This window comes from Entelurus aequoreus, linkage group LG11 (assembly GCF_033978785.1).
Source record: "Entelurus aequoreus isolate RoL-2023_Sb linkage group LG11, RoL_Eaeq_v1.1, whole genome shotgun sequence".
Classification (NCBI taxonomy): domain Eukaryota; kingdom Metazoa; phylum Chordata; class Actinopteri; order Syngnathiformes; family Syngnathidae; genus Entelurus; species Entelurus aequoreus.
The window spans coordinates 35,755,889-35,779,533 of record NC_084741.1 but is presented as its reverse complement, the minus strand read 5'-3'; the positions used below and the strand labels follow the sequence as shown (position 1 = coordinate 35,779,533).

The window sequence follows — 23,645 nt, the reverse complement described above, 5'->3', positions numbered from 1 at the left end:
AGGCTCCAGTCCAGACAGAGATGCAATTGGTCAGTAGGCTCTCTATAGTGCCAATGTAGAATGTGGTGAGAATGGGGGGAGGGAGCTGTGCTCTTTTCATCCGACGCAAAAAGTGCATGCGCTGCTGAGCTCTTTTTACAAGAGCTCCGGTGTGTAGGGACCAGGTCATATTGTCAGTTATCTGCACCCCCAGGAACTTGGTGCTGCTTACCATCTCCACCGCTGTGCCGTTGATGAAGAGTGGAGCGTGGCTGGACTGGTGCTTCCTGAAGTCGACAATGATCTCCTTGGTCTTGTCGACGTTCAGGACCAGGTTGTTGGTTCTGCACCAGTCAACCAGATGTTTCACCTCGTCCCTGTAGTCCATGTCATTGCTGTCACGGATGAGGCCCACTACTGTCGTGTCGTCCGCATACTTCACAATGTGGTTAGTAGTGGACCTGGCGCAGCAGTCATGGGTCATCAACGTGAACAGCAGCGGACTCAGGGCGCAGCCCTTGGGGGAGCCGGTGCTCAGGGAGATGGCACTGGAGGTGTTGTCGCCCACTCTCACAGACTGGGGTCTGTCTGTGAGGAAGTCAAGCAGCCAGTTGCAAAGGGGGGTACTGAATCCAAGGGGGCCAGTTTGCTCACCAAGTGCTGCGGGATGATGGTGTTGAATGCCGAGTTGAAGTCCAGAAACAACATCCGCACGTGTGTGTCCTTTCCTTCCAGATGTTCTAAGCTCAGGTGGAGTGCATAGGAGATGGCGTCCTCTGTGGAGCGGTTAGGGCGATAAGCAAACTGGTATGGGTCGAATGTGGGGGGAAGTCTGGAGACAATGTCTTCCTTTACCAGCCTCTCAAAGCACTTCATTACAGATGTTTTTTGGGATAAGTTAGTATTTTAACATAAAAGTGTTTGATTGTGAGGCATTAAAAGCCACAAAATGCAACGGGTCCATCAGACCCACAAACACTGGCTGAGTAACAACAATATGAACACCACACAAGGGTTAATATGTGTGTGTGTATGCTTCACTGATGAGAGTATTTGGGGAACATCGTTTTGTCTTACTAATTTTGGCGGTTCTTGAACTCACCATACTGTGACGCAACAGTTTGTTTACATATAAAATCTTCCACTTCTTCTTTGTCTCATTTTGTCCACCAAACGTTTTATTCTGTGTGTGAATGCACAAAGGTGAACTTTGTTGATATTATTGACTTGTATGGAGTGCTAATCAGGCATATTTAGTATGTGCATTACTGCAAGCAAATCAATGCTAACATGCTAATTAGGCTAGCTGTATGTACATATAGCAACATTATGCCACCTTTGTAGGTATATTTGAGATCATGTAATATCCTTTACTTATGTCCTCTGTGTATATAATTTAGTTTTGCATGTCTCATGACACATTATTTGTATGTAGTATCGGCTGCATTTCTGATAGTTGTGTGCCATGTTGTTCCAGACCACAGCAAACATTACCTAGCTGGCCAAAGATTGTAATAAATCTATTAAAAGAAGACAGCCTGCCGTTTCCTTTAACTTGGACACACACATCTATGCCTTCGGCCATTAAAAGCCGGTAATTTCCAGGAGTTATCTCATACCTTCTTAGTAGCCTCTGATTTACTAATGATTTCCAATTTTGTAGAGTGAATATGATGAATAAATATTAGATTTCAACATTTGCTTTAGCCTGCGACACATAGTAATTTTGATAGTAGGCTAATATAGCTAATATAGACACTTACATCATGTGTTGCCTTCATTGTAACAGTTATATACGGCTTTTCATTTTTTTTGGCTCCAGGCAGATTTATTTTTTGTATTTTTGGTCCAGTATGACTCTTTCAACGTTTTGGGTTGCCGCCCCCTGCTATAGACACACACACCTACATCAAGCGATATTTATTTTAATTTTAACCAGAAAACGTTGGGAATGTGTGATAATATACTAGTTGTTGCAGTATTAGATAATGTTGAAGTGAGATGGATAGAAAAGATAAATAACTTATTATAAAATAATATTACATACATATAAAATTATGTGGCGGCCCAAATCAGGTAGGTGGTGGTTGTATATTTTGGTCTGCAAACTACAACCACAGCAAAAAAACTAAACAAAAAAAAAAGGTAATATCTCATGTTATTGTGGAATCAGTTTGACTAAAACAATGCATGCCAAATAATTGTTTTCTGTTGTGACATCATGAAATGGATAGAAAAGATAAAGAACTTATCATAAAATATATTATGTACATATAAAATTATGTGGCGGGCCAAATCAGGCCCCAGGGCCTTGAGTTTGCTAGCTGTAGTTTAGGTTGTGGTTGTATATTTTGGTCTGCAAACTACAACCACAGCAAAAAAAAAAAAAAAAAACAACGGTAATATCTCATGAGGTTGTGCAACCAGTTTGACTAAAACAATGCGGGACAAAACATTTTTTATTTAATTTAACATTTAATTTTAACCAGAAAATGTTGGGAATGTGTGATAATATACCAGTTGCTGCATTTTTAGATAATGTTGAAGTGAGATGGATAGAAAAGATAAAGAACTTATTATAAAATATATTATGTACGTATAAAATTATGTGGCGGGTCAAATCAGGCTTAGGTTGTGGTTGTATATTTTGGTCTGCAAACTACAACCACAGCAAAAAAAACAACAAAAAAAAACCCAGTAATATCTCATGAGATTGTGCAATCAGTTTGACTAAAACAATCCGTATACATATATATATATATATATATATATATATATATATATATATATATATATATATATATATATATATATATATATATATATATATATATATATATATACACTTATATATATATATATATATACACTTTATTTATATATATATATATATATATATATATATATATATATATATATATATATATATATATATATATATATATATATATATATATATATATACCACCGTTCAAAAGTTTGGGGTCACATTGAAATGTCCTTATTTTTGAAGGAAAAGCACTGTACTTTTCAATGAAGATAACTTTAAACTAGCCTTAACTTTAAAGAAATACACTCTATACATTGCTAATGTGGTAAATGACTATTCTAGCTGCAAATGTCTGGTTTTTGGTGCAATATCTACATAGGTGTATAGAGGCCCATTTCCAGCAACTATCACTCCAGTGTTCTAATGGTACAATGTGTTTGCTCATTGGCTCAGAAGGCTAATTGATGATTAGAAAACCCTTGTGCAATCATGTTCACACATCTGAAAACAGTTTAGCTCGTTACAGAAGCTACAAAACTGACCTTCCTTTGAGCAGATTGAGTTTCTGGAGCATCACATTTGTGGGGTCAATTAAACGCTCAAAATGGCCAGAAAAAGAGAACTTTCATCTGAAACTCGACAGTCTATTCTTGTTCTTAGAAATGAAGGCTATTCCACAAAATTGTTTGGGTGACCCCAACTTTTGAACGGTAGTGTATATATATATATATATATATATATATATATATATATATATATATATATATATATATATATATATATATATATATATATTAATTTATTTTTTTTTGTCCTGTCCAGCTTGTCAGGCAAATCATATAGTTGATGTAGATGTCCATATTTGCTGTAAAAATTTACTTTACAAAAGAGAAGTGTGGGATAATCCTCTTGTTGCCTTATTTGTATTTGATTTTATTAAATGGATTTATATTATTATTTGGTGCAGCCGGGCCGGAGCAGGAGGGGATAGAAAGAGAAAAAAAGGTAGACAGAGGGGGAAATTGTGGGGACAAGAGAGGGATAAGACAGAGAGACAACAACAACAGCAAACACAACAATAACAATAACAACAACAACAATAGCTCAACATCAGCAAATATGATATGTACAAATATGATGGTAAAAGTGATAGCAAAGAAGCAGTTAGTGAAGTAAAGGTCTAAGACAAACAGACTCAAGAACAGTTTTTTCCCTAAAGCCATAACCACGGTGAACTCTCATAGGCACTGATTTTATAGTTTAGCACCTCTCTGTGTGCAATTGTTACTTTCCACCCACAGTCTGAATGCTTCTGTATATATGTATATAGTATAATATTTAATATTTAATAATTAAACAACACATTCAGAACATTTGTGTTCAGGACTGGACTGTGCACCTTACCTCCTTTTGCACTTTTTTTTAAATTTTCTTTCCTTCCTATGTTTTGCATATTTATAGACTGTGCACTGGAGTTGCTTTTAATCTCGTTGTAGCTGTGTATAGTGACAATAAAAGGCATTCTTCTTCTTCTAAATATTAATAACACAGAAATGACAATGAACATTATTGCACTACAAATGGAGCAATACAAATACCAATAGATAATATTGATAATGAATAATAGCAAAGGGCAGCACGGTGGAAGAGGGGTTAGTGCGTCTGCCTCACAAAACGAAGGTCCTGAGTAGTCGTGAGTTCAATCCCGGCCTCGGGATCTTTCTGTGTGGAGTTTGCATGTCCTCCCCGTGACTGCGTGGGTTCCGTCCGGGTACTCCGGCTTCCTCCCACCTCCAAAGACATGCACCTGGGGATAGGTTGATTGGCAACACTAAATTGGCCCTAGTGTGTGAATGTGAGTGTGAATGTTGTCTGTCTATCTGTGTTGGCCCTGTGATGAGGTGGCGACTTGTCCAGGGTGTACCCCGCCTTCCGCCCGATTGTAGCTGAGATAGGCTCCAGCGCCCCCCGCGACCCCGAAGGGAATAAGCGGTAGAAAATGGATGGATGGAATAATAGCAATAATTACCTCTATTATCAACAACAAATGCAACAATACATATATGTAATGATACATTGAAATACAAAAGAAAGCAAATAAAAGCAGAGGGGAAGAAAGAGATTTTTTTTTCTGATGTGACGTCATGATATAGAGCACCGTTATCTGAGTTTCTGAAGAAGAGAGTACACACCCCGCATGTGGCGTCACTCGCCTTCGCAACCAATCACATCCTTCCTGCAAAAGTTTTCAGCCTATAAGAAGACGCCAACTTTCTCAAGTGTCAGAAAAGACTTGTCCTCCTGGAGGCCCATCTAATGGATACTTTGCTGCGTTCAAGGCTCAGGTGGACTAACTAACCCGCAGACTTGATGACAGGGAGGTAAAGGTCCGGAGGCTCTTTTTAGAGGGGGACACAATTTCAGTGTTGAGAGTGGAAATGTCCGAGGAAAATTTGGGGGAAGAGTCAAGCAGCTCCCCGGTCTCCCCTGTGGACAGCCTGAGCAACAGCGAGGGGGAGGCGGACACGCAGCCCAAAAGAAGCGCCAGGAAGCGGAGGCCGAGCAGGAAACACGTCGAGGACTCGGACAGTCCCGTTGAAGGAGCCAAGAGAGGCAAGAAGTCGAGCAGCAGCGGCAGCCCGCAGTCCCTGGAGGACCTCCAGAGCCAGCGAGTCATGGCCAACGTCAGGGAGCGTCAGAGGACGCAATCCCTCAATGAGGCGTTCGCGGCCCTCCGAAAAATCATTCCCACGCTGCCCTCGGACAAGCTCAGCAAAATACAGACGCTCAAACTGGCCGCCAGGTACATCGACTTCCTGTGCCAGGTGCTGCAGAGCGACGAGCTGGACGCCAAGATGGCCAGTTGTAGTTATGTGGCCCACGAAAGGCTCAGCTACGCCTTCTCCGTGTGGAGGATGGAGGGCGCCTGGTCCATGTCCACGTCCCACTAGCACCAGGACCAGTTAAGCCCAACACGGTAGAAAACTATTTATTACCATCAAATGTCATAATTGTTTTTTCCCACTCAAATTGTATGATGTCAATTACAAAAAGTAGATGGTTTTACCGCCTAAAAAGCTGAATGGAATCTGCAAAAATAAATGTTTCCAACTAAAATGCATCATGCAAAATAACATAAGCCATATGTTTTTTTTTCCAAGATATATTTTGCTTGATACAAATTGCCAAAAAATAATACATTTTCTTCCAAATTGCACAATCCAAACTACAACATATATTTTTGCAAATTGACAAGTGTATATATTTTGTTTTAATCCACAATGCATGATGCAAACCACAACATATTTTGATGTAATTCAGTTCTAATGTTTTCCAGTTAAACTGCATGATACAAACGGACATTTTATAAACCTAAACCATAATGCATAAGAAATATTTTTTCAACCAACATACGAAGCAAATTGCACGCCAAACATATATTCAGTTAAAATGCATAACACGATACAATTATAATTCATAATATATATATATATATATATATATATATATATATATATATATATATATATATATATATATATATATATATATATATATATATATATATATATATATATATATATATATATATATATATATATATATATATATATATATATATATGTGTGTGTGTTTTCAACTAACTAAATTAAAATTCTCAAACTTTTTTTTTCAGCTAAAATGCATGAAGCAATTTTTTTTGTTGTTGCTAAAAAGCAAGAGTCAATGTGCCAACCATAAACCAATACATATTGTCTTTATCCATAGCAATATTCCAATAAAAACGTGAAATGCATTGCCTTTATGGCACATTAGGATGACAGTGGATGCAAAACAATAACATATACCCCCATTATTTATTATTTACTTTTTACTTTTTAAATTTGATCTCAATTCTGTACACTGCTGCTGGAATTTAAATGTTCCTGAGGGAACTCTCCTGAAGGAATCAATAAAGTACTGTCTATCTATCTATCTATCTATCTATCTATCTATCTATCTATCTATCTATCTATCTATCTATCTATCTATCTATCTATCTATCTATCTATCTATCATTATAACTGTATAATTGTGTCTATAATCCACAGGTGACTGCTGATTCTATTCTTCTCACATTTTGACGGGACAAACCTGGAGTCCAATGCTGGATACATGGATCACTATATTTAAAGCAAAGACCACAGAGGTTTTGCGTGGGGATTTTTCTTGTTTTTGCAGCCCCCCTTAAGCCCACCACTCTGATGATGATGGTGGTGTATGTACTGTACATGTTGTTGACGACGAATGTTGAAAATATCACGGTTGATGAAGATTTTTTTTTTTTAAACCACATGTATTTGGATTTAATTCTGCCCGAGTGAGGCAGTTTGACGACTGTATGGGTGTGTTTATGAATGCATGTGTGCGTGTGTGCGTGTGTTATTACCCACTGTTGGTGTAACCCACATTCCAAATGGCTGTGTCTTTGAGGATCAAACCTGTGCAAGAAAAAAGTATTTTCAAAACACATTTATTTATTTATTATTGTAACATTTTTTGGAGAATACATCCTGTGTCTGAAATGCAAATACATTCCTATTTTTATTATATTTTTTTTGTAAAGGTTTGTATATTTTTTGCAATAAAGAAAACGAGAATATTTTTGCGTTTTTTCTTACACCCTTCATTTTCCCTCCCGATGTTTTGTCAAAACACAAAAGTAACTCAGCGGAAATGAAGAATATATTGCGAAAAAATGCAACTTTTAACTACTTAAAAAAAAAAATCACATGATCATAATTACATATGCTGCCAAAGTGTATAGGCCTTAAGCAAATTCTTAAAGAAAAATTAGTATTTTTTTAAATGTTGCTTTATGTTTTTATAGACATGAAATAAAGTATTAGCAATTAGTTACCTACACTGTCTGTAAACAACGTAATTTGTTTACAGTGTAGGTTACTAATTGCCAATATTTTATTTCATGTCTATAAACATGAAATAAATAAACAAATAAATAATAATACAAATGCATTTTTGTATTTTTTTTTGCTTTTATACTATGCAGACATCCATTGTTGCGTTTACGTTATCAGGAAAGTTTAGTATAACCACATATCCTGACTAAGTGGACACTTAAGTGTGTTTTGTCGCTCCTTTACTATAATAATCACAATTCCTCCGTTAACACCAGCTAATTTGTCACTTTTAACGTCGAAATAACCTACTTGGATCTAATAAACCGACCGACTCGTTCTCGGCTGATGATTAAAAACCTGACTTCCGGTGTGCTCTTGAACGACTCTGGTGCTGTCATCGCTTATTGTGAGAGATCTTCTGTGACGTGGGAACGTTTTTTTTCTCCTCACTGTCCAAAAAGAAAGCCGTGGCCGTTTGAAGGTGTGTAATTGGACTGTGAGGCATGTATGGAATTCCCAGATGTCTATGAAATTTAAGGAGGCCGTGAAGGTAGCACGGACGTGGGGGCCCACGACTCTCACTGTTTGTGTCATGTGTGCAGGGGGTGAGGGGAGGAGGAGGAGGAGGGCACACCCACAAACACATGCCCAAAGATTAACTTGAATAAAAATGTTTGCATGAAGCAAATTAAAAGAATAATTCAAATCTACGCATGTGCCTTGAACGCATCACCTGTGAGCATTAATGACACTTTAAAACACTTCAATATGTCTTAAGAGAAGTTGCCAATGGAGACGCTGCAGAGGCACAGAAAGAAACCTATTTAGAACAGATGTTAGTATTTTTCTACTTTTTTTTTTTTTTTAAGGAAAAAGTCACGTGAAAAAGAGCAGATGTTCAGCAGAGATCTCATTGCAGTGCTTTGCAGTCCGCGGAGGGAACACACACTCTCACACACACGGCAGAAGCAACACTCTTTAAAACATCCAAATTCGTTGATGACATGGATTTTTTTTACATGTTGGTCACGTACGTGGGGCTTTGCAGATCACCTCGATAAGGGGGGAAAAGGTAATTATTAGCTATTGTGTTTTTTTTATGTCATTTAAAATACTTCTGTTGCATGTAAATTACTTTTGAGATCAGGGACTTTTTGTACAGATGTCAGGAACCAGTGTGTGTGTGTGTGTGTGTGTGTGTGTGTGTGTGTGTGTGTGTGTGTGTGTGTGTGTGTGTGTGTCAAAGAGGGACGTATGAAAATTCCCTTCTTGAGACATCAACAAGGAAAAGTACCTTCCATATGATGACCGCTGAACAAGTAAATAATGTAAATAATATAAATAATTCAATTTATATACTCTGATGATTATCTTGTGTGATGACTGTATTATGATGTTAGTATATATTTGATAGTATATGTCTGTATCATGAATCAATTTAAGTGGACCTCGACTTCAACAAGTTGAAAAACGTATTCGGGTGTTACCATTTAGTGTTCAATTGTAAGGAATATGTACTTCACTGTGCAATCTACTAATACAAGTTTCAATCAATCAATCAAGGACCAACATTTTTCCCAATATGGAAAACCATTGCATCTAATAGAGAGCCAAATACTAGAGTCTGTGAACATTGCTCCAAAGTCAAGATTGTTGGGTGATTTAATGCACATACAAAAGTAAACATTGACAGGTGCAATATATGATAAAACAAGACAGCAGCTAAAGAAGGACTTCCCTATTCATCTCTGAAAAAAACCCGCCAGGTGAGCAGCTGAATTTTGTCCTAATTCTGACAAGTAAAATTCCGATTATTATTACAAAATTGCCAACATTTTAAAGTTTTCTTATAAAATTGTGACTTTAGTCGAGAAAAATTACGACTCTTTTCATAAAATTGCCAAAATGTTAAGCTTTTCTTGTAAAATTGCGACTCTTATTGAGTTAAATTCCAACTTTTATCATAATATTGCACAAATGTTTAGTTTCTCTTGTAAAATTTTGACTTGGGTTGAGTAAAATTACGACTTTTATCATAATACTAGAGGTAGGCATTTTTCGGAGGTCTCAAGAAGGTAACAAACACAAGAATGTGCATGTGTGTGTGTGTGTGTGTGCGTGTGTGTGTGTGTGTGTCAAAGAGGGACGTATGAAAATTCCCTTCTTGAGACATCAACAAGGAAAAAGTACCTTCCATATGAGGACCGGTGAACAAGTTAGGACCGAAATCATGGTCCCAATATGGAAAACCATTGCATCTAATAGAGAGTCAAATACTATAGTCTGTGAACATTGCTCCAAAGTCAGGATTGTTGGTTGATTTAATGCGCATACAAATGTAAACATTGACAGGTGCAATATATGATAGAACAAGACAGCAGCTAAAGAAGGACTTCCCTATACATCCCTGAAAAAACCCCGCCAGGTGAACAGCTGAATTGTGTCATAATTCTGACAAGTAAAATTCTGAATATTATTATAATATTGCCAACATTTTAAAGTTTTCTTATAAAATTGTGACTTTTGTCGAGAAAATGTACGACTCTTTTCATAAAATTGCCAAAATGTTGAGCTTTTCTTGTAAAATTGCGACTGTTATTGAGTTAAATTCCAACTTTTATCATAATATTGCACAAATGTTCAGTTTTTCTTGGAAAATTTTGACTTGGGTTGAGTAAAATTATGACTTTTATCATAATACTACAGGTAGGCATTTTTCGAAGGTCTCAAGAAGGTAACAAACACAAGAATGTGTGTGTGTGTGTGTGTGTGCGTGTGTGTGTGTGTGTGCGCTTGTGTGTGTGTGTGTGTGTGTGTGTGTGTGTGTGTGTGTGTGTGTGTGTGTGTGTGTGTGTGTGTGTGTGTGTGTGTGTGTGTGTGTGTGTGTGTGTGTGTGTGTGTCAAAGAGGGACGTATGAAAATTCCCTTGCAGCTGTTTAGGGCGGGAGCAAATAAAAGGAGACTTAACAGGAGGCCTACACATAAAAAAATATATACCTTTCATTTTGTTGTATTTTTACAGAACATATAAAAGGTAACACAATATTGCAGGCTAAATTCTATAATATAAAACAACATTATGTTTTCAATTTTTTGAGTATAGTTTTTAGTTATTTCTTGCCGTTTGTTCTCTTGGAGTTGGGGGTTAAATCACCAAAATGATTCCCGGGCGCGGCGCCGCTGCTGCCCACTGCTCCCCAAGGGGATGGGTCAAATGCAGAGGACAAATTTCACCACATCTAGTGTGTGTGTGACAATCATTGGTACTTTAATCTTAATCTTAATAATAAAACAGAACAGAATGTTTTTTTTTTTTAATGTAATTAAAATGTAAATAATTTCAAATGTTTTTCAATGCAATGTTTTGACTAAAAAACATAAGTTGTGAGTTCATCTGAAAATTGGCAATACATGTAAATTAGTTATTACTTTTTTGCTGGCTCCTTCATAAAAGAGCAGGTGCAAACATTTATATGTGCTGGGCTTTGGCGTAATAACAGTAATAATAATAATAATAATAATGGATTAGATTTATATAGCGCTTTTCTAGACACTCAAAGCGCTTCACAGAGAAGTGAGAACCCATCATTCATTCACACCTGGTGAATAATAATATTAGTAGTATACATATTTTTTAGGATAGTAAATTATCATTTAAAATGTGTTCTATCACTGCTCTTCTAAAATGTACTTTTTGACTCATAAAGAAAGTCTTCAAAGTGTGACTATGTCTTTATTTTATTGTGCAGTATAAGATAAAATCATAACATAATATGTAAGGAGGCATGCAAATAACTGCACCAACATTTTAACAACATTATATTAAAAATAATAAAAATCTATCTAAATAGCATTACTAAGTATCTTTTGTACTTCAAGTGTATTTTTCCTGCATGAGTACAAACTGGATTTGTGCCAACCATACAACCTAAAAAGCCGCCGATCTCAGGATTCAACGCTGATTGTTGCTGAAATTTGAGAATTATTAAGAAGAAAACAAAACCAAAACAACAATATTGACTGAGGTGTATTCTGTTTCAAGTTGAGGAGACATTTGGATTAAAGTGGAGGAACGATACGCCTTTGACTGCACGTTCAAATGTGTGTTTGCTTGTTTAAATCAGCTTGAAGGCTTGTAGATGTAAAGCATGTTTCAATTGGCAAATTGCACATTTCAACTCAGGGACCACAGGTCAGCGTTTCATCACAGCCACAGGCTCTCTGGCTGTGGCCAGGAATGACGCCACGACTCAGCAATGCAACCTGTTTCCAAGCCCTTTCCAAATATATTTTTTGGGAAAAACCTAGAATATGTTTTTGACAAAAGGTGTGATGTGTGCCACCCAGGCTGCAGACAAGACACAAATGTGTGTTATTTAAGAGTACACAATGATGTCAGGAAAAGGGCTCGGCACCAGTCGGCCACATCCCCATTGACTCAGTGGAAAAGCTGGAATAATAAACAGGCAATCAGAAGGCGGCGTGAGCGTACACAAAGGCATTACAAAACTCTGCAGATGATAACTTCTGATTTTTTGGACCCAAAAAGCGACGATTATTTGTGGTCGGTGAGATGAAACGCTGTCCAACCATTTCAAACATTCCTGTTTATGTTCAATCAAGACCATTTCTATGCAGTGGTACCTCAACTTACGAGCATAACTGTTTCTTTGATGGAGCTCTTAACTCAAAACACTTGTAACGCAAATCATTGTCTTCCATTAAAATGATTCAAATTCATATTAAATAGTACAGTTCAACAACTTTCAGATGATAAATATTGCATAAAAACAATACAACCAAATGTAGCACAAACAACTAGTTTTATTTTAGTATTAATTTTGTGTCAGCATTTACCTTAAAGTGTGGACTTCCAGCAGCTTTTCCGTCAAACACACCATCAGCAGCTTTACCATATTTTCATGGCCAAATGTTCGCTGTTTAGATATTATTTCGTTAACATTCTTGGCTGGCGTTAGTCTCATTCTGCTTCAATACGGTGCAGACAAGAAAAGTTGGCGACATTCACAGTCATGTTTTTAATGATTTATTTATTTAATTCATTAACTCATTCATCCACTTATTCCTCACAGCACTGTTCTTCACACTCACTTTCTTCCTTCCCATAATTTGAAAAACAAAGTTATGTTGATCTCTAGCTATGGCTAATGCTAGCGAGTCAGACCAGATGTTTTGGTCCATGTGGCCCCCGATCTAAAATGAGTTTGACACCCCTGTTTTAAATAAACAACATCTAAATCGACAAACATTTTTTAAAAGAAGCAAGAGGAAGAAAAAGTAACACAGCAAGATAATATTTTAGGGTCACTTTGACGAGGTCTGGCGAGATACTCCCAGATTTTTGTGTGATGTCCTGCCAAAGTACAAGTAAAGCACACGCCCAGATTTTTTGTTTTTGTGGCTCGGAAATGAGGTCTCACCTCATCATACTGACATCTCGTGTGATGGTGCTCTCAACTATTAAGTTCTTTGCGACTTTAGAGGCATATTCCTGAAAAATGTTTTTTTAGATTCTGAACTGTACGACTTTAGAGCAACCCCTGCTCTAATTTTGGATTGGGGGCCACATGGAGAAAAATCTACTCCCAAGTGGGCCAGACTGGTAAAATCACGGCACTATAACATAAAAATAAAGACAACTTCAGATTGTTTTCTTTGTTTAGACATAGAACAGGCACATTCTGAAAATGCACAAATCATAATGGGCCCCATTCAGCAATAAGTTCCTAACTTTTCCTCTTATCTTTCTTCCTAAGTGATTTCCTAAGAGGAGTCCATTGAAATTCATGACGTGTTCTTAAACGCCTAAATTGTTCCCACCTGCTGTTCTTAAGTTGCTGAATGCCCAATAGTTAGTGCGTGCGTGTCTATCATAATTTGCATATAATCACGCCCTTATTTCCCCAATATGCATATGTAAACACCCTTAATTCCATAATCTGCATAGGTAACACCCTTAATTCCCCATATAAGGTCACAATTCCAACGGAAAAGCCGACCATCAACCACACGGAGAAAACAAACAGATTACAGAAGAGAAATTCGTATTATCCCGCGGGGGAAATACATAATGTCAAAACGTAAGTTTAAGAAAGGGGGGACAGCTCTCGGTAGCTTAAAGCGTTCAAATACATATTTGTCACTTCGTACATGGTCGTGAAATATGCGCTCCCTCCCCAGGGCACGATCTGCGGCATCTTGCCATCTTGCAGTGTGTGTGCGTGTCTGTCTTATCTATATATATATATATATATATATATATATATATATATATATATATATATATATATATATATATATATATATATATATATATATATATATATATATATGTATCTATCTATTTGTCTTGTCTATATCTATTTATATATATATATATATATATATATATATATATATATATATATATATATATATATATATATATATATATATATATATATATATATATATATATATATATATATATATATATATATATATATATATCGTAGATTGTGTTCTTACCTACGAACAAATCCCAGCTAAGAAAACATTGGTGAATACAAAAATCTCCTTAAAAATTTTGTAAGTGGGCCTAAGAACAAAATTTGTTCCTAAGAACGGTTGCTGAATGTGAGCCCAATGTTTTTTGTTTTTTTTTACTCTTAGACGTTACGGTTAATAGTATTCTATATTTATTTGTCGTTATTTATACTTTCTGAATAAATTATGTGATAATGTTCATCAGTCAACTTGTTGGTGTTAATTTTCAATCTATCAAGATAAAAAATAGTATCAAAATTAAATTACAGGATGTTATTCATGTAATTTGATAATTTTCCTCGACTGGTGCACTAAAATCATGTGTTTTTTTTGTTTTTTTTTTAACATATTTAGCATAATCTACAAAGATACAAAGAATTTCTATTGCGACATCTAGTGGACACATTTAGAGCAGCAGTTTCTTTCATTCAAAAATGTTGGCTCATTTTCATACTTAGCAAAATCATCCCGTGGGCCGGATAAAACCTGAGCTGGCCCGCGGGCCGTACGTTTGACACCCCTGCTTTAGAGGTTCTACTGTACAGTGTCGTTATCTCACAAAAAAGTACATGATTATCTTGCTACTAACTTTGTTGCCAGCTATACAGACCACTAAGTGTTGTTCACCAGCTACTCCCTTCCTTGTGAGTGGGTTTGACTGACATTATAGATTCTTCAAATTAATAAGTTTAAAGACGCAATTATGACATTACTTAGATATCTACTGTAACTTACATGCATAGAGATATATTTAAGCAAGATAAGACCAGCGACACTACAGCTTGCGTGATTAATATTTAGCATTATTTGCAAGGTTTTGCCAATGTTTGGTTGGTCATTAAACAGAACAGCTACCTTTTTAATGGTGCAGCAAAATAAACAATCACAATTAGATGTGTCTATCGATTGACGATCGATCAATATCAGCTAATGTCTTTTACTGGAAGGCGGCGTGGCACGGTTGGGAGAGTGGCCGTGCTAGCAAACTGAGGGTTCCTGGTTCGATCCCCACCTTATACCAACTTTGTCATGTCCGTTGTGTCCTTGAGCAAGACACTTCACCCTTGCTCCTGATGGGTCGTGGTTAGGGCCTTGCATGGCAGCTCCCGCTATCAGTGTGTGAATGGGTGAATGTGGAAATAGTGTCAAAGCGCTTTGAGTACCTTGAAGGTAGAAAAGCGCTATACAAGTATAACCCATTTACCATTTACCATTGCTGATCACAAACACCGATACGCTCTGGCTGACACTGTATTTATTTCCAGTCCCCTGGCTGACAAACTGGTGGCTAATTATGTGTCTCCATACACAGTGCGGAACCTCTCCCCTAAGATAATTATGATCACCTTCATTATGACAAATAAACTGCATTTGTTATCATCATTATCACGGGAGGACGTGGCTAAACATGTTACACACTGAGAGCAGGCCTGGAGCAGGCATGCTAATCGCTGAGCTACCGCTTTGAACTTTAGGAAGTGTAGATTGAAGTAACCAAGTCGATTGATAAGCAAGGATATAACAACAACAACTGTTGGTGTGTCAGCGTTGTCACAGTCGGTACGCGATATGCAAGAGGAGGGCAGATAAATCAATAAATTATATGATCAATACTAGACTGATTTAGTTGATATTAAAAAAGTAATTATTTTGTTGATTTTGTTATTTTTTTTACAAACACAGGGAATTATTCCCTGGACACAGAAGGATTTTGAGGATTTAAATGAGTAGCAAATAGTATTTTTTACTTTTGTTTAGTTAATGTCTACAATTGACTTTGTTTTGCTCAAATAATTGTATTAAAGACATTAAGGAACTCGTTTAAATATTGTGTTGAAACTGTCACACTGAAAAAATTACAGTTAATACTTTTGATTGTTATTGGTATCGGTCAATCTCACTTATTGAATGATCGGAATCGCCAGCATAATGATGGGAACATCCCTGATCACAGCACCTTAATGGTAGGTTAATATACGGCAAAAACAAACTGCTACTCTATGCAGTAAAGTAAACGACCATGCATTTAATAATAGAGATGAACATGTAGATGGGATGTGCTCCTTTGAGCTGCGTGCTTATGGAGAGGCTAAGCTAGTGGGAGCAAAGTGTCTGCACATTCTTTGGTTGCAGACGGCATGTCAACAGAAACAACAAAAATGCTTGTGCTGCAAACAACAGACTGCACAAACACACTTAGAATAACCTTTAATTTGTTTTGTTTTTCAATCAAATGATTTTACGTTGACAATAAAGTAAACTGAACAAAAATTGGTTAAGAATTGAGCAAGTTATGATTTATTTTTAATGTACATTTTAATATACTTTAATGGGAACGAGACCAAGGTGGCTGCCACGAACACAAGTCTGTATCTAGACTTCTATACATAGCCTATATCTCTATGGTGCTAACATTTATCCATCATTGTATTTACAAAGTGCAATGCATGTTGGGTAGTGCAGGGGCCACTCCTGCTACATGGAGTTCATTTTCCTTTATTGTTCGATTAATTTACTTATTGATTTTTAGCCCAGGTCTGTGAACATCATATTTTAATAGTAAATGTGAATTGCTAATGTTAACATTTTGTCAAAAGTTCTGGAGAAATAAGGTGTGAAACTAAATGTTGCCAAAATAAGTATTTTTTTTATTTTGTAAAAGTAGTTCTTACAAAAATAAAATGTTTGAGACCTCTAAGTTCCAGACAAAAATGGATGTAGGTTGACTCATTTTCAGTGGATAATAAATCTACCGTAATTTCCGGACTATAAGCCGCTACTTTTCCCCCTCGTTCTGGTCCCTGCGGCTTATACAAGGGTGCGGCTTATTTACGGCCTGTTCTTCTCCGACACCGACGAAGAGGATTTCGGTGGTTTTAGTACGCAGGAGGAAGACGATGACACAATGATTAAAGACTGACTTTTCATATACCGGTAGGCTGGTTATTTTGATACGTACAGGCGACCACTTTGTATTACTTTGCACCGTTGTATTATTTGTACTCTGCACGAATGCTGTTCGCCATGTCAAAGATGTGAAAGTTTGATTGAATGATTGAAAGATTTATTGTTAATAAATGGGACGCTTTGCGTTCCCAAACAGTCATCTCTGTCCCGACAATCCCCTCCGTGGTAGCAGGAAACCCTATATACTACGGTAATTACACATCAAAACCCTGCGGCTTATAGTCGGGTGCGGCTTATATATGGAGCAATCTGTATTTTCCCTTCAATTTAGCTGGTGCGGCTTATAGTCAGGTGCGGCTTATAGCCCGGAAATTACGGTACTCTACTACGTGTACAAGCTGCGCATTGACTACTCTTGAGCAGGGGTGTCAAACTTGTTTTCGTTGAGGGAAACAAGTAAAAAAAATGTATAAGTACAAATTGATGGATAAATTGTTTCGAAACTATAATTCAAGGTGATCAGAAGATAATCAAGTAATTAATAACATTTGCACCAAAAAAAAAGTGTAATACTTTGACTTAGACATTTTATTGATCCCCAAGGGGAATTGTTGGATCACAATAGCTCAGTTAAAAAAAATAAAAAAATGTTCAAAAGCACAAAAAAAAAAAGGAGGAACATATTTAATAGAATAAACAATACCAAAAATACAAAATAAATATATTGTAATAAGAAAACAACAGAAGACTAGTGTCATGGCGGGGTCGCATCTTTATGCAGGCTCGTTCTCCCAGGAAGGCAGACGGACTACTCCGGACAAGGCGTGTAGGTAAAAACATGATTTAAATACCCAAAACTCGAAGGCGGTACAAACAAAAAAGGAACACAAGGCGAAGGCACAACGCGCTGATCGCACTTGGAGCTAAAGCACAAAACTTAGCGCAGGAAACAGAAGCTACCACTTAGCATGGACTGTGGACAAGCAATACTCTGAGAACTGTGGCATGAAAACTAACAAGACTTTCGTGGCAACGCCATGAATCAAACAAACAGCATGAACTATGGCATTGCATGACTGACTGGCAATGGCAGACTTAAATAATGCCTCTGATAATGCCTCTGATTAGTGCTCGGGTAGCAGGTGAGCGGCCGAACACTAATCAGAGACAGGTGAACATAATTAGCAACCATGGCAACCAAAACAAACTCAGGGAGGTGCACAAACAGGAACTAAAAGGAGTCCAAAACTAACAGAACATAACTAAACAAAACATGATCTAGACCACAGATCATGACAACTAGACAATAGAATGCAATGGATTAAAAGGCTTTGCATTGTTATCAATAGACAATAAATAAATGAATAAAAAATGTAAAGTAAATACAACGTAAATTTGTACTATATAAAAAGAAAGGTGCAATAACATTGAGCAAGTATTAGCGTAAATAAACCAGTATCAATTCATACTGTGTATGATATAATATTTGTTACATGATCAAATATGATCAAAGTTTAAAAGATATACACTGTATATACTACATACATTTGTTCTGTCAAAATGGAATGAACAAACATATTTAGTAACAAGGATGAGGTACTTAATAAGATGCAATTATTTTTTTTCCAGGCTTCAGGACTTCAGTTTGACACCAGTTCTCTAGAGCAGGGATATTTAACTAAAATGTTTTGGGTGACACTATTTAAGAACTTTTTATGATAGCACTCTAGTATTTTCAGAATTTCCTGCAAAAATGTGAGTCACAAGTTTTTTTGAACTGATATCGTGAGCCACCAGTTGAATAACCCAAATGATGAAAACGAGAGGACCTAAAATGGAACCTTGAGGAACACCACTAGTATAACTAAAGAAGTTGGACAAAGGACTACTCAATGCATCTGAAGTGAACAAGCTACAGTAAAACTTTATCACATTACGAAAAAAAATTGTAACCGCCAAAAAGGAGAGGACGTAAAGGGATGCCTTGAGGAACACCTCAGTTATGTCGTTCACAAGATTGGACCCCAGTGTTCTATGTTTGTGAGCAAGGTTAAAAAGTAAATGCAAGGATTTGCCAATGTGTCTACAGTGGTCTAAGTTCCTCAATACAACAGGAGCACTCTAGTATTTTTAGGATTTTGCTGCAAAAATATTTGCCTCCCAAGTTTTGAACTGAACTCGGGGGCCGGTATGGTGTCATTCCTAGGTCGGACTTGGCCCCCGGGCCGCCAGTTGTAGAGCTTATCTAAGTTTAATTTCTATGGTATTATCCCTTGAGAGGATATAATAAAATGGCTGGTGAAACATGAGATACGGTATGAGAATGAAATACAAAGCATACCGCTCTAAGTAAAGAAAAAAACAACACCTCATCATCCAATATAAACTCTCTAAGAGTTTCTCTCATTCTGGAACCTGGAGCTCTCACACTGAGCAGCCACAACCTCCCAGTAGGTACAGTACACTTGCACATTTGCATTGACTGCACATATCTAGAGCTATCTATTGCGTGCATTACACAGTTTTGACCTTTTCTTGCAGCACGGAGTGAAAGTTGCAGTGGTGCATGGCCACAGGGGGTTAAAGAAGTCTCCTATCCTGTCCCTGAGGGCGCTTGACTCCCGGGTATTAATCCTATTGCCTTCATTAACCTGGTGGCCCACCAATTGTGGGGCTCACGCTGGTAATTAATGCGTCATTACCTCCACTTACAATGATCCCCCTGTTCCTCCGACACCGTCTCAAACACTCTTAAGTGGATTCCAGGCAGGCAGGCAGAGGATCCTTTTGTTGAAGCGGGGCAAGTCAAATTGACCATCACCACCCTGTTACAGGCACACTTTTGTGTCAATCAAATAGAGAGGAAAATAGACTTCGTCCAAGTTCTTAGAATAATAAAATATGTACCATAAAGTGCTTAAAACGTGGTATTAAAAAAATCAGTTCTGGTCTGTTAATCTACCTCCAACTTTTGGGGGATTTAGAAGCAATTTTCCCCACCAAAACAATGGAATTTTAATGAATGAGGCAAAATGTTGTAAAACACAGACGTCAAACTTAAGGCCCGTGGTGTCAGATCTGGTCAGCCTCGTCATTTTGTAAGCCTAGAAAAAGTGCACCAATAAACTACTTTCTTATCACACGATTTTTTTCTTTCCGTTTTGACAGAAAAAAAAAATTATACTGCATGAAATTGCATATCTTTAAAATTGTATTACTATCTGATCATGCAACAACTATTACCTCGTATACAGTATTACACATTGTTTGTGAAAATAAAATACCTAAATATCTGCTTGTCATCTTGACTTATGATTTCAAAAACAAGTTTTTTTGTATTGAGAATTCTAATAATCTAATGTATAAGCAATTGTGTAATGATATCATGATGATACTTTTATAAGTTTACAGTTAAAATCATTTAAAAGCAGCACTGTGAAATATTATATAACCTATAAACACTTTCTTTACCATCATTTAAGTGTTCTAATGTGTTAACCACTTAAAAGACATTTCTTCTTATTTTATTTTCTTCCGGTCATTCACACTCAGAGAGATCTGCTTGGATTAAAACCCAGCTGGTTGGGAAAGTTAGCTAACAACAAAAGGAGTTATGATGCTAATTTTAAGATAATGCTGATCAGTGAAGTAGAATCATCAAACATGAGCAGCGAAGATAAAGGATATCCTTTTTTTAATTTTACTGATAATTTAAATGTGATTTGAGAAAAAATATGTTTTGTCTTTAGATGTCTAGGATTTTGCCTTCAAAGTATTTTTGGGGAAAAAAGTGTCCATATATAAGGCCGTCTTGTATTAAAACTTGAAAGCAATAAATTGTGTAATCACCATTAAAATTTACGTGCCTGTGAGGTGAGTCCCTTCAAGGGCCTTTCCAACTGATTGGTGCCGTTTGTTTGTTTACTTCTATTTTTAACTCTAAATCTGATAACATACCCTAAATGTGTATCGTACTACTGGGTAACCAATTCGGTGACTGAACAGGCACCGGCTGAATTCTGTCGATACTATTGGGTATTGATTCACCTAAAATCAAATGGTGCCGTATTTCGATATCTTTGTTGCCCGTTGCAGACTAAACACTGGCTCAAACCTTTGGCCAGGAAACAAACACACAAGCAGCACAGAGTGGACTCAGTCAAACTGCCTTGAGGTAATGTTACATACCAACAAAGCAAATATGCCTGATAGAAAACAGCCAAACGTAAAATAGGGCCCCATTTTCCCAAATGCGCTAGCTTGATGCTAATTTACTATGGCTTTGCAATATTCATGCTAGAGATTAGCATTAGCTGCGTGTTACAATCAAACAGCTGGTGTGTAATAAGTATAATACTTACAGTATAAGCACTTTGTTTGGCACAACATAAGACTAGACTGGCACATTCAACTAAATCGCAAAGACTTCTTCCAAAGTAGGCAACACACTACTGCCATCTAACGTCTTGGATTTGCATCTGCATGCAAAGTCTACTATGTAATACTTGCAAATGATGCTCAGAAATACAATTAAAAAACAAGATGTAATAACTGGACATCACAGTTATTATTATCAGCTCATTTTTTAAAAATGATAATTTAAAAAATTATTCATCATTAAACAGTTAACATTTATTAACACACAATTAGGGTTGTACAGTATACCGGTATTAGTATAGTACCGCAATACTAATGAATCATATTCGGTACTATACCGCCTCTGAAAAGTACCGGTCCCCCACGCCCCCGTCATCATCACGTTGTGTCTTTGCTGGTTTCAGTAATCCTCGCCTCCATGGCGACAAATAAAGTAAGTTTCTTACAAGTATCATCCCTGCAGGACGAGGAATAGCTAAACATGCTTCACTACACACCGTAGCTCACCCACGTCAAAATGTAAACAAACGCCAATGGTGGATATTCACATCCACTGTAATGATACCAAGTACAGGAGCGTATCTAGTCGATACTATTTGATCATGTCGATATTTTTTGGCATCACATCTTCTTCGTTTACAAAAAAATGTATATTATGTTTATAAACTCAGGAAATATGTCCCTGGACACATGAGGACTTTGAATATGACCAATGTATGATCCTGTAACTACTTGGTATCGGATTGATACCCAAATTTGTGGTATCATCCAAAACTAATGTAAAGTATCAAACAACAGAAGAATAAGTGATTATTACATTTTAACAGAAGTATAGATAGAACATGATAGAAGAGAAAGTAAGCAGATATTAACAGTAAATAAACAAGTACAAACCCCGTTTCCATATGAGTTGGGAAATTGTGTTAGATGTAAATATAAACGGAATACAATGATTTGCAAATCATTTTCAACCCATATTCAGTTGAATATGCTACAAAGACAACATATTTGATGTTCAAACTGATAAACTTTTTTTTTTGTGCAAATAATCATTAACTTTAGAATTTGATGCCAGCAACACGTGACAAAGAAGTTGGGAAAGGTGGCAATAAATACTGATAAAGTTGAGGAATGCTCATCAAACACTTATTTGAAACCTCCCACAGGTGAACAGGCAAAATGGGAACAGGTGGGTGCCATGATTGGGTATAAAAGTAGATTCCATGAAATGCTCAGTCATTCACAAACAAGGATGGGGCGAGGGTCACCACTTTGTCAACAAATGCGTGAGCAAATTGTTGAACAGTTTAAGAAAAACCTTTCTCAACCAGCTATTGCAAGGAATTTAGGGATTTCACCATCTACGGTCCGTAATATCATCAAAGGGTTCAGAGAATCTGGAGAAATCACTGCACGTAAGCAGCTAAGCCTGTGACCTTCGATCCCTCAGGCTGTACTGCATCAACAAGTGACATCAGTGTGTAAAGGATATCACCACATGGGCTCAGGAACACTTCAGAAAACCACTGTCAGTAATTACAGTTGGTTGCTACATCTGTAAGTGCAAGTTAAAACTCTCCTATGCAAGGCGGAAACCGTTTATCAACAACACCCAGAAACGCCGTCGGCTTCGCTTGGCCTGAGCTCATCTAAGATGGACTGATACAAAGTGGAAAAGTGTTCTGTGGTCTGACGAGTCCACATTTCAAATTGTTTTTGGAAACTGTGGACGTCGTGTCGTCTGGACCAAAGAGGAAAATAACCATCCGGATTGTTCTAGGCGCAAAGTGTAAAAGGCAGCATCTGTGATGGTATGGGGGTGTATTAGTGCCCAAGACATGGGTAACGTACACATCTGTGAAGGCGCCATTAATGCTGAAAGGTACATACAGGTTTTGGAGCAACATATATTGCCATCCAAGCAACGTTACCATTGACGCCCCTGCTTATTTCAGCAAGACAATGCCAAGCCACGTTTTACATCAATGTGGCTTCACAGTAAAAGAGTGCGGGTACTAGACTGGCCTGCCTGTAGTCCAGACCTGTCTCCCATTGAAAATGTGAGGCGCATTATGAAGCCTAAAATACCATAACGGAGACCCCCGGACTGTTGAACAACTTAAGCTGTACATCAAGCAAGAATGGGAAAGAATTCCACCTGAGAA

At 37.1% G+C, this 23,645-nt stretch overlaps 1 protein-coding gene across 1 annotated transcript; it reads left to right on the top strand.

Moving 5' to 3' along the window:
- Nucleotides 1–5,059: 5,059 nt before the first annotated feature.
- Nucleotides 5,060–7,377, top strand: twist1b (twist family bHLH transcription factor 1b). Its single transcript, XM_062064218.1, has 2 exons — nucleotides 5,060–5,726; nucleotides 6,841–7,377. Exon 1 carries the CDS (start codon nucleotides 5,188–5,190, stop codon nucleotides 5,698–5,700), a length of 513 nt encoding a protein of 170 aa, XP_061920202.1. The 5' UTR covers nucleotides 5,060–5,187; the 3' UTR covers nucleotides 5,701–5,726; nucleotides 6,841–7,377.
- The last annotated feature ends 16,268 nt before the right edge of the window (nucleotides 7,378–23,645 follow it).